General features: G+C 37.8%; 1 protein-coding gene across 2 annotated transcripts in view; it reads left to right on the forward strand.

The window, feature by feature from the left end:
• CADM2 (cell adhesion molecule 2) overlaps positions 1 to 11,867 on the forward strand; it is a 554,996-nt gene that overhangs the window by 391,917 nt on the left and 151,212 nt on the right. For both annotated transcript variants that reach the window (XM_057389925.1, XM_057389926.1), the window contains exon 2: positions 3,891 to 4,040. In XM_057389925.1, the coding sequence (XP_057245908.1) occupies positions 3,891 to 4,040 (150 nt within the window). The remainder of the gene's footprint in view (positions 1 to 3,890; positions 4,041 to 11,867) is intronic.

The following is an 11,867-nucleotide window of genomic DNA, read 5'->3' on the forward strand; positions in this document are numbered from 1 at the left end:
TATAGATATAGATATATAAAGTGTTTGATTAACTTGGCCTGCTGGTGAAGGTTGGAAATGTCATTCCCAGCCGTTTTTTGGAAGGAAAGCAAGGAAGCTGGATGGGTAGCCCTGTCTTTAGGGTGGTCATCATCTGAGTTATATTCATTTTCTCAATTATGCCTGCCAATCRCCTCAGTTAATAGTAAAACAGGAAATAAATTGTGATGAAATTACCTAAAAAGCTGTGTTCAATGCAGTGAAATGTAGGGATGTACAAACAAGAGCTGCATGAGGAAAACTGGAAATGTGTCTGAGGAAAAATACCAGCATGGCGTGAACCTTCAGTCCCACCTGGGTGTGACCCTGGGGCCAAGGAGACTGTTTCAGGTGTGCAAACAGGAATATAAAAACCTGGTAGAGAAGTGGCCTCACCTTTGTATTTTTGCCTTCTGTGGCTGCAGCACAGGGTCTGGGCTGCACACTTCAGGAAAGACACGTGGAAGAGGGCACGGAGAAGAGCCACAGRCTAATTAAAGGATTAAAAAAATGCAATTTCTGCAGAAAGACTTAGGAGCTYAGTTTATTTAGATTATCAAAAAGAAGGCTAATGGGTGATATGATCAGTCTCTAAGTGCTTACAAGAGACGTTTGATAAGAGAGGGCTCTTCAGAGCACGGAAAAAGTTGTAAGAGGAAGTGGAAGCTGGGTGCTGCAGAGAGACAAATTCAGAGTAAGAGTAAATTCTGTGGTTTTGTCTGAACAATGATGATTCTTGCTGTCTGAAAGGAGTTGCTGAAGGGGCATAAATTTTCCATTATTGAGCTTCTTGAGTCAAGGTGGTATGGTTTTGTTAGAGGACATTAAAGAAAACAAAGTTCTCCCACAAAGTGCTGTTGAGGAACCAGATGCATTTTTTATTGGCATAAACCATTTATTTGACACTTATCCTGCTGTGTTAAAGGGCACAATGCTGATGCTTTCTTTAATGTTCACCTGCTTCATGTAGGGTTTTACAACCTCTTCCAGAGTTTCCAGCCCCAAAGTTCCTACTTCAGTATCCCAAGTTAGATGCAGAGATGAACAGTAAAATGAGTCTTGTAAATTTTTCTTAGTTTTCCCATCATTTGCTAATAACTTCTGTCTTCATTAAAAGGTRTGCAGTATCCATTCATTTGGACTTYCTTTATCTATTTATCTCTGTTCTGCACAGGCTCCCTTCTTTCTACTTGTGCTGCTTTCCATATTAAAKTCCTCATTTTCTCTGTYCMTTTTTCTCCACTCCAATCTTCCCATAAGGCTCTGTGCATCTTCTCCAGAACCATATGGATTCTCTGTTGGCTGGGAAGAAGATAAATGTTTCAGTTTTATTTTTATATGCCGAATTAATCCTTGCTTCCAAATCATCAGCAAATACTAGGGTGGCCAGAGAAAAGAAATTTCCAACCTCTTCAGTTGTTGCATCTACAGTTTCCATTTTTATGGTTGATCAGAATAGTTTACTGACTGACCAGGGGTGATGGACTGCCTGTACACTGCCACCTTCATGATAAGAGCTGTGATATCAGACAGAGAATATGGGGTAATTATGGGGAGATCTCCTGAACTGCATTAATAGGGTCCTAAATCATTACAGCWGGTTTTTTATTAGACTGCCTCCCATTCCAGTTCTTTAATGTAAGTGACAGATTTCATTGTGCTAATCTCTGGCACTGGGTTCTGTTTAATGTTTCTGTGCAAAGAGTATTTTAGCCCACATAGCTTCCTGTGCACAACTCATGCTGTAGAAGGTTATTTCTTTGGTAAGTTGCCTGTAATCTAGTGGAAGTAATAACAGGCTGTGTGCATTTTTCTGGATTTTAAAAATTCTAATTTAAATTATAAGCAATTCATGCAGTATCTTGAGGTTCCTTGACACATTGGAATTGAAAGAGGAGAAATGGAAGGAAATGACAAATCTTTCCYGTTTTCTTTTTTTTCCCCCCGTCCTTGTTTATGATTTTTCTCTCATCKTGTATTTCTCAATGTGTGGTTTTCAAGAAGCAGGGTTTGATTAATGAAGTGTCAGATACAGAGGATGTCATGAGAATTTTGGCATTTATTATTTGCAGCATTTAAATTAGCCGCCGTATTTTTAGYATTCCTTATTTTTTATTTACTGTATCTGTGATCCTGTTGATAGTAAATACCCTCTTAGAGTAAACATCAGTACATAGYAAATCTTGATCTTTAGATAGCTGTAGGAAGTTGATGTTTATGCAAGAGTTATATCAGTTATTCAGATTTGCATTTTGGTGGATGTAGGTACTTATGGAATTATTAAGCATTGGGCACTGGAATAATTTTGCATAGGGAAATCAGAACCTGGCTAGAATTACAATTTTGGCAATATTGCTAGGCCAAGTAGAAGTTGGGTTGTTAATTTTCAGTTATTCAGTTTTACTTAGTATTTCTTTACTCTGGTCACCTGCAAACCTGTGTCCTAGATAATCAATTGTACAGATAATAGATATAGATTATATAATAATTGTATAGATAATAGATAATATTATCATGATTTAGTGTAGGAGACACTCCTCAGTTTAACTTAGTTCGCAACAGCTCTGATGAGAGCAACTGAAGTAGGATATTTCTCTGAAGGTTTTATGCTGGATTTGTGATTCTGCATTGTATCATTAATGGATATTGTATATATTATTTCCTTGATGTTCTTATGACATGTCTATGAGCTTGTTCCCTCCTGTAGGACTGTAGAGAGGTTTTTAATTTCTGACACATCCCACTTGAGTGTCAATCTTGGCATTATACTTCTTWTTCAAGGATCTCTACCCACTCTTCAGTGCTTCTTTTAACAGAACCTGTATAAAATGAGGAGAAGAAAGAAGCAGATATTTAATTTGGAGTATTGGTTGTCTTTCTTTTGTGCTGTACCCTTAAATAAATTATATTTCGTAGACAATGATCATTCATTCTGTGATGAGCCTTGTTGTTACTGAAGGTTTTTTCTTCCCCTATCCATGTTAAAGATTACTTCCATGTTTTTTTTTTTTTTTTTTTCTGAGCTCCCTTCTTGCAGTCCTGTTTGTCAGGGTGTGCTGGGCTGTTTGACAAGGGGCGTGCTGCTCTCACACTGCATAAACACTTTGCTCTAACGGTGCCATTGAAAACGCTTTGCTTCAAGAACCTGCCTGATACCGCTCCTGCATTGTGTAGAGGCATTTGGAAATCTTCCCAGCGACTTTTCAGCAAGCACTTAATGTGATTCATAATGCTCTGGGATGGAATCACAGATGTGAAAGAGACCCACTACATCATCTCTTCCCTTTTCATATGAGATCAGGTTATATTCCCCCAGCAGAATATGCGTCAAGTGTTAGATTCACACTACATTTGCTCTCCAACAACTTTCCAAAGCTGACACAGAAAACATCATCCTGAGAGGCCTTTAAATGTATAAAAAGAAGCAAGGAGTCAAGGTTGCCCCGTCCCTCTGTCTTAAAAATTCTGTGTGAATTTTTATGTTGTGCTTTCAGTGATGTTTTCAGCAATGATTTAACAACATTTCCTGTGCCGAGATGTCKTTGGGTATGTCTGAGGAGTTAAAATTGCACAAGATTTCTTTGGAACTAAATAGTATGACTACAGAGGGGGGAAAGGAGAGGAGGAAATCCTTATTTCTTAATTCATCTGGCTGTGTCTCAGAGGTCTCTGTGTACAAGGAATATATGGAAAATGGGGGTTTTTTTTTGCTTTTATTTTTCAATTTATTAAACTACCTTTCATTGGTCACATTCAATTCTGGGTCTGTCATCTCTGAGAAGTTATTGCAATAAATTCAATCCTACAACTTAAATATTTTAATTTTTTTCTCTTATTCTCTTCCTTTCTGTATCCCTTCCCTCTCTCCTCAGGCAGCCAAGGGCAGTTCCCACTCACACAGAACGTCACAGTTGTTGAAGGGGGAACAGCAAATTTGACCTGCAGGGTCGATCAAAATGATAACACCTCCCTCCAGTGGTCAAATCCAGCTCAACAGACACTGTACTTCGATGACAAGAAAGGTAAATTGTTTCCTGATTTCATTCCTCTGTGCTGTTTTTTTATASGAAAGAAATGTTTAAAACCATCACTCTTTAATCTGAATGTGTTTCCTATATATCCTAGGAATAGATGTTTTCAGTTATAATTATTATATTTTTTTTTTTAATGGGGGTTCACTAAAATACTCTCTTGCACACAACACTATATTTAAATTATTAAAGAAAAATAATAGGATTTGGAAGTCTTTTTGTAAGATAATTTGGAAGACATTGTTGCCTAATGTATTGGAAGAGCATTTAAGGGTGGCAAGAGAAGTAGTAGCCCATAAAAGTTGTGACTTGTTTTCATTAGTGTCTATGAATAAATATATATATGTATTTACATTTATTTATATAATCCCACTGTTTGCTTCAAGTGTACAGCAGTCTGTACAATGCACAGTTGCTGTGATAGATGTTCTTAACAGCAAATAAAAATGCTTGGATTTTGTGTCCTGATATTTTCAATGTTTCCATGCACGGTTTTTTTGGTTTTTTGTTTTTTTTGGTTTTTTTGGTTTTTTTTTTTTTTTTTTTTTTTTTTTTTTTTTTTTTTTTTTTTTTTTAGTTAAATTAGGGGAGAAAAAAAAGAGGAAAAAATCTATTCTGTACAAAAAGAAGGACATTGTGTCTGCAGTATTTTATATTTCTAGATGTTGATTTGAACTGAAAAAGCATTGCATTTGACATAAAAAGATGTTAATGTATAGATTACATTAGATTGTGTAAAGAAATTACAACTAAAATTAGGAATAATAAAGTCATCACTTGTCTTTGAAAGATGCAAAAGCTTTGGTGTTGATTTCAGTGGTACAGAAGTTCAACAGTTACACTTAATTCTGGCACTTGAACTTATTTTGAAAGGTGCTACAAACTCTAGAACATGTTTTAACAAGTGCAGTTATTGCTTAAAATTAAAGAATTGCTGTTTAAATGCTTTGCTGAATGATTACAAGATTTTAAAACACCTTGTAGGACTGAAAATGCTTTGTGGATCTGTGCACTTCAATAAAAGAGAATCTCAAACCTGTCATTTAATACCTGCAGAAGCTGCAATCAAAATATGTTTTTTTACTATTAATATAATAGCTGAATAGAATCTCTTGATGGTGTTGAAGTGGTTCCTTTCTCTTTTATCTAATTTCCTGTAGCGTGTAATCATTTGATTTGCAATTTCTTTGAAATCATAAGTACCTTTTGAATGTAGGACTGGAGAYGAGAGGTTTCTAAGGTGCAAACTTTCCAGCTCCAAGTCCTGTGCTGTAACCTTTGCTCACATGCACCCCTTTATTTTAGCTACAATCATTAGTGATTTGGGATGGGTAAGTAATATCTGCAAAACTAAAAGCAGAGAGACCTTGATCGAAAATCTATATATTTTATAAAATAAGTGACATTTTRGAGGATGCTGAGAAGAACGTGTGAGGACTGCAAATGCATTAATTTGAGCATTGTAGCCATTTTGGTGGGAATTGAATTTTCTGTGTGCTTTAGCTAAATCTCTACTTTTACAACAAATAATTGGAGTTGGTATTACTTTTTAATATAATGAATTAAAGCAACAGAATTCGAATGGCATGCAGAGTAGTAAGTACTAGAAGCAATTTATATTCCCCACAGGAAATGTGCTGAGCTGAAGTGTGTACATTTAAGGGATTGCAGTCTTTATTGAACTTTCAGCTTGTCCCAAGACTTGAAGGAATATTTGATGATTAATTTTATGGAGGAATTACTCTGCATCTATTACACATGAAAATGCCTCCATGTGGTCAAGAAAAACTTCAGGTCCTTCAGTTAGAGATATTAAGTCTTGTGTTGGCAATGGTTTGTGCTCTGTGTGACATCTGCAGTCTTAAGTGCACTGAGGGGAGTGAGCAGCACATCCAGCTTCTGTATGGAAAATATTCTGGCACTTCTGAGAGTGAATGTTAAACTTTCACTGGTGATTTTTCCTKTGTGTGTATGTATGTGTTCATAAAAGTGAGAAAAAATTTCCTTTACATCCTTTTGATGCTTGCATTCTTGGAGCCAAAATAGAGAGAGATATTTATCAGTGGTTTTCTCAGGAAATGATGATGGCAAGTGGAACTGGAAAGGCCTCTCCTTTTTTTCTGTCCTTGTTTCCCACTTCTCCCAGTCAGGCTTACAATTTGGCTATGGGGAAAAAAAAAATTAAATGCAATTACTAGATCCCGTCATTGCATTTAATTTATCAAGAGCAGTGCCTGTGCCAGAGCCTATTCAAACCTGTGTCTTATTGTTAGCCAAAACCAGCCTTCAGGTCTCACTTATCCTTCCAACACCATGAGCACTGCTGTTTAATATCTGTGTTTCTGAAACCCTGAAAATTAATAAAAGCTTGAATAGCTGTAGAGTTCTGTCCCGTGTAGAAATGAGTTTAGACCAAGAATATCACCCACAGCCTTTTTACCCTTCAGAGCTGAGCAAAACTGTTCAGAACTAAGTCAAATTTGCTCACTTTGAACTTTACTTCCCTTCAACAGGTTATTTTCTATTTATACAAATGAGAATATATTTCTTTTCTATTTATACAAATGGCACACAGAGGAATGAGAATATATTCCTTTCATGTCTGGAAGCATAAAAGAAATCCAAGAAACCTTTGTTGATTGCTGTATATGTTAATAATTATGAGAGAGTCAAGTAGTAAAATGAAGGAAGGCATGTAAGTGTCAAAAGAGGGTCGAGAGTGCAGCAGAATATGAGGGAGGTGAGAGTTTATCAAATAATTAAGGCTAGAAAAGAGATCATCAAGCCCAACCATTGACCTTAAGACCATCACCATATGGCAGAACAGGTGCCAAAAATAGAGCAAATTGTGCATGCAGAGAAAAGCCCTCCCTGCTGGATTGTCATTGGAGGGATCCTTTTCGTGTTCACACTTCTTTGCCAAGCAAGTGGGTTCCCCTGTCTTGCAAAGCCATTTTCTGACCAAAATTTAACTTCTCACAAAAAAAAAAAAAAAAAGGGAAAAAAGAGTAACTTGGTTACCTCAAAGGAATGTGCCCTTCACATTCCTGTGCCTTTCCACAAGAGGTTAATTATTAACTTCCAGTTTATTAAAAATGGATGATATATGTATTCTAAAAAGCACATTCGTGTAATTCTGTGTTCTTCTGAACTGTGATGMGATCACTGACATTGAAGTCAGGAGTTGTTCTTCCGTTTTCTGTTCTAGATATTCTAAAGTGCAGGAATGGAATGAGCCAAACATACAGAAAAAGTGCATTGTTAAAATTACTCTTCTGCTTCCCCTCACATGCTGCCATGGTCACATGTGCTGATCTTTCTCAGTTAGGAGGATTGTGTAGCTGGTAAAGAACCCTCACCTTCTCATCAATTTAATATTTATTTAATACTTATGAAGGATTCAAGGACTATTTTTAACTTGAGACATTTCTGGCACTTGGCCTGTGCAGCCTTAAAAAGACACAAAGAGAAAATAAGGAGAGCATTGTTTCAGAAAAGGCAACACTGTCAATTTAGTGAATGAGAAATCACAGTTCAGAGGTTGTTTCCTCACTTGCATTAGATGACTTTTTGTTGTTGTTGTTGTTGTTGTTGTTAATTTAGGCCTAAAATATGTTTGACTCACTGTGGTGATGGGAACTGGGAGTGGAAAGAAGTCCTATCTTCCTACAGGAAATTAAGTTACAGCTTTACTTTATTATCTAACCAAGGTGAAACTGTGGCTTCCCTCCAACTCTTTCATTGACACTCTAAAACATATTAAGATTTGAAATAACTTTGTCTTCATTATTATTCTAATGCAGAGTAGCTAGAATATATGAAAATAGGAATGTTTGACCTGGTGGACTTCTCATTGATGGCCTGTCTTCTTCAGCTGTCTCTTTGCTGTCCTTTTTTGATTCTTTTGTGTTTTTCTGGTTCTTTTACCTCAGAGATTCAAGGGCATTGTGAATAATTTTGATTTTAAGTTCTTCCTCCTTCATTTGAAACRTCAAATCTTTACTCGACAGTCAAAAATACTGTCTTGAATAAGTGGATAGGTGCTTCTGAACGTGAATAAGCTTAACAACATTACCTTGGTCTCCCACCCCCTATTCCCTCAAGAGAATTTTAAGGATTGTGTCTTCCTGCAAAATAGGAATTTAGAACTCACCCTAAGCAAGTTCAGATTCTCTGGAAACAAATTCAAATTTCATGCTGCACTTGAAATGAGTCTTTCCCTACACAATTTTCAATTAAAATGAATAATTGCCATAGAAACCTCTGTATCACTTTATGCACCCAAGTACCTATAATTGCATAGCTGCCTTTGGAAGAAGCACAATGTGCAATAGTGTAGAACTGGCAGATATTATTTTAAATTAATATAGGTTATTTTAGTTTATCTTCACTGGTGTCACTTCTTAARGATTTTGAGAGGGCAATAAATGCACAGAGACATAAATATGAATGCAGAACTATAAGAAAAAGGCCACAGCATGGAAACACAGAGGTGTTTAATAAAGAGAAGACTGAAAAGAACCTTTATGCAACTTGCTACAGCAGCCATCTTCTCATTTTCCCATTCAGGAGGGAATAAGATAAATATGGAGCAGGATATTGAGTTATAAAGGAGGTGTGTACAACTGAACAATGGCTGTCGATATCAAAGGTGTTTAATCTCCTCAATATAAAAATGTGTGATTGGACTTTAAGAAGGAAGAGAATCTGGACCTGGTGTGTACAAACCTTACAGCTTTGTTCAGTCAGGTGTGAAAAAGCTTCTCTCCATGTTGCAAGAGAAGTTTRCAGGTCTGCTGATAGTGAAACAAGGGTGTGTTGACATTTGCATGGTCAGTTTCCCACAAACTGGCACGCCGATTTCGGCCAGACGTGTGCCAAATGCAAATCATAGTTGGGGTCATGTCCCCTGTGCTTTCATCAAGTAGTAGCATTTTCATGTCCCACTAGAAAATTAGAAAGGATATTCCAACCTCRGGATTATTCATCCCTCAGAAGCAGAATGTGTTTCTTTAGGTGACCTTTGATTTTTTTTTTTTTAACATGTAAGAGTACTTGGCATTTATGCAGCTCCCTATCATCTGGAAAGCTTTCAAAATGGTGGTGCACTAGGCAGGGGCTGTGAGAGGGCACTGTATTCTCAAAGCTCTCAAGAGCTTCCCTGGTAGGCACAGGGMCTCAGGGGATCTGGTGGGGACATGTTTGGGTACAGCAGCTGCCCTGAGCTCAGCATTTGCTCCCTCTCGGGGGTGGCATTGTTGTGTTGCAGCTTGCACATGAGTTTGGAGGGAGGACATGTATCTCATCAAACCATCRTGACTGTTGGGGTCACAGCCCAGCTGTGCTATCAGCCCCATGAAAACAGCTCCTGACCTTTTTCTTTCTCAACAGAAAGATATTTGGAGGGAGACTGAAACTCACAGTTTATGAGGGATGCAGTTTTAATGACAGTGTCTTCTTTGTCACTTTAGAAGGATTCATTAGTGCAGAGAAATTTCTTACTATAATACTAAAATTGGTGATTGGGTTGCCATACACAAGGTCCTTTCAGGTGTGAAAATCCTGTCGCTCTGATGTTACAGACACAGAACTCCTTTCTAGTTAGCTGTACCTACCCTTTGACTTGTTTTGTAGAAGCCGCACTCCGGGTATTAAATTTAAGTATAAAACAAATCTACACCATTCTGTGGTGACTCAGCCTCAGATTCTAATCTAATAATTAATAAAAATCTAATAAACAAGCAGMGGTTCTGCTTCTGGGTTACAAAAATAATGTGAGGATATTTCTGAGTGGGGGAAATGGTGAACTTACCTCTTGTAGACATTGAATGATTCCAGTAAGCAGCTGAATTTAAGATGTAGGAGTGCATGTAGACAAAAGGAACAGACTTGTACAAAACCTGAGTCAGAGAAGCAAAGAATTTTTATTTTTTTTTTCTTTTTGCAGCAGAAAGGTAAGTAGAATATCCATGCTTTAAATTAGTTATGCAGACAGGGAGGCWGGCAAGCTGCATTGCTGGGAGGATGGAGAGCATTAGCATTTAGGTAATGTGAAATCGAGTAGCAATGATGAATGGACTCACGTCTCCACCTTCACATGCTCTGTTTCCCGTTACATAATTGAGGGGAGATGGTATCAGACAGGAGATGATGACCAAGCTTAACCCATCCTAGGGTACACATATAAATTAGAGATTCGCTAAACTTTAATAGACCTTTTCAAGGAGAGAATACTTTGTAGTCAACCTATGAAATAACATGAAAGGCAGTGGGAAAAATGCAAGAGAACTATACAGATCATTGAAGGATTATTTTACAGCCAGAAAACTTTGGGGCAAGTTATACAGAGACACAGGACTTTATTTTATCTTCTTTCTTTTCTCCCCGAGCTGAATAGCAGTAGTTTGTAAATGCTTTATAATGTTTGGGAGGTTTCTAGCACTTCAAAAAAATTCTATGAGATAGAAATCCGATTTTCACAAAGAGCTTTCCATAAAGACCTTCCAGAATAGTCCTTCCTTGAGTTCATTTTTTTTTTTCTGTCAGTCAGATCTGTTGATGTCACAACTATGACAAATATCAGTGTCTGCCTGGCCGGCTCTTATCCTTCCTTGAGTCTCACAGTGGGACGTACAGAGACAGCCTGGGTTAAATCTTTCAGCTGCAGTTTTGTTCCTTACTAATGGGTTCTTGTGCTCACTCACTCCCTGCAGGGGGGTAAGGGGGAGAATCAGGAGGGCAACACCAATGAATCAAGGTTCAGAGAGTCTAATTAGTGAAGGAAATGGGGATTAAAAATTCGAGGTAATGGGAAGGCAGTCACTCACTCCATCCCACCAGCAGACCAATGTACCAGCCGGTCTCCAGGCAATCCCTGCTTGGGGAAAACAACTCCCAGGTTTTATTGCCGTGTTGTATGGCATATCCCTTGGTCAGTTTGGGTCAGCAGTCCTGGCTGTGTGCCCTCCSAACCCCCTGGCCACCCCCAGCTGCTCCCTGTGGGTGCAGAGTGGGAAGCAGAGAAGCCTTGACCCTGTGCAAGCGCTGCTCAGCAATAACCAGTGTCCTGATGTGTCTTCCACRCTGTTTTGGTCCTGAACCCAAAGCACAGAACCATATGGGCTGCTATGAAGAAAATTGATTCCATCCCCACCAAACCCAGCTTGCCTCTGGGTCATGGATAGGAAACAAGCTTAAATTATTTMGGATGGTAGCTCCTTAGTGCTCTGGGGAAAGAAGGAAGCTGCCTTAGAGCTTTTGTGATCAAGAAGTGTTTCACTTTATCCTCAAACCCCATGGTTTCAAAAGAGGTTGCCACTTTTGAAASCTGGCATGCTTGTGTTCATGCATCTCAAAAAAGATAACGTGATAAAAGAGAGCAGGAGTCTGTTAAAATATCTTGACAGTTATTGTCTGCATGAATATGAAAATTACATTTTAAAAATGTATTACAATGCATTAGAATATTATTTCATTGCAATAAATTAGTGGAACTACTCCCACTTACAGCATTTATTTTTTTCATTTCTTAGCAGAATTAAGGGAGTAAATGGCCCTATTGTAGAGATGGTTAGAAAGTGTAGGAGTTTGCATTATATTGTGCTGAAGTGTGGGTATGTGCAGAAATTAAGTTTACTGGCACTCAAGCTAAATGGAGAATGAAGCTGATACATTGGAATATGATGAATTGAAGCAGTAGTTGTGATGACACTGCTAAGATTACTCTGTAATGAAGTTTCATGGTACCCAGGCTGCTGGCTATTTTTGTTTTAAATGGCAAGGAATGTTTTATGAGCGAGAATTTCTTTCTTCTTTTTT

This window comes from Malurus melanocephalus, unplaced genomic scaffold (genome assembly GCF_030028575.1).
Source record: "Malurus melanocephalus ecotype Western Australia unplaced genomic scaffold, MMel_1.1 scaffold_21, whole genome shotgun sequence".
NCBI classification, from domain to species: Eukaryota; Metazoa; Chordata; class Aves; order Passeriformes; family Maluridae; genus Malurus; species Malurus melanocephalus.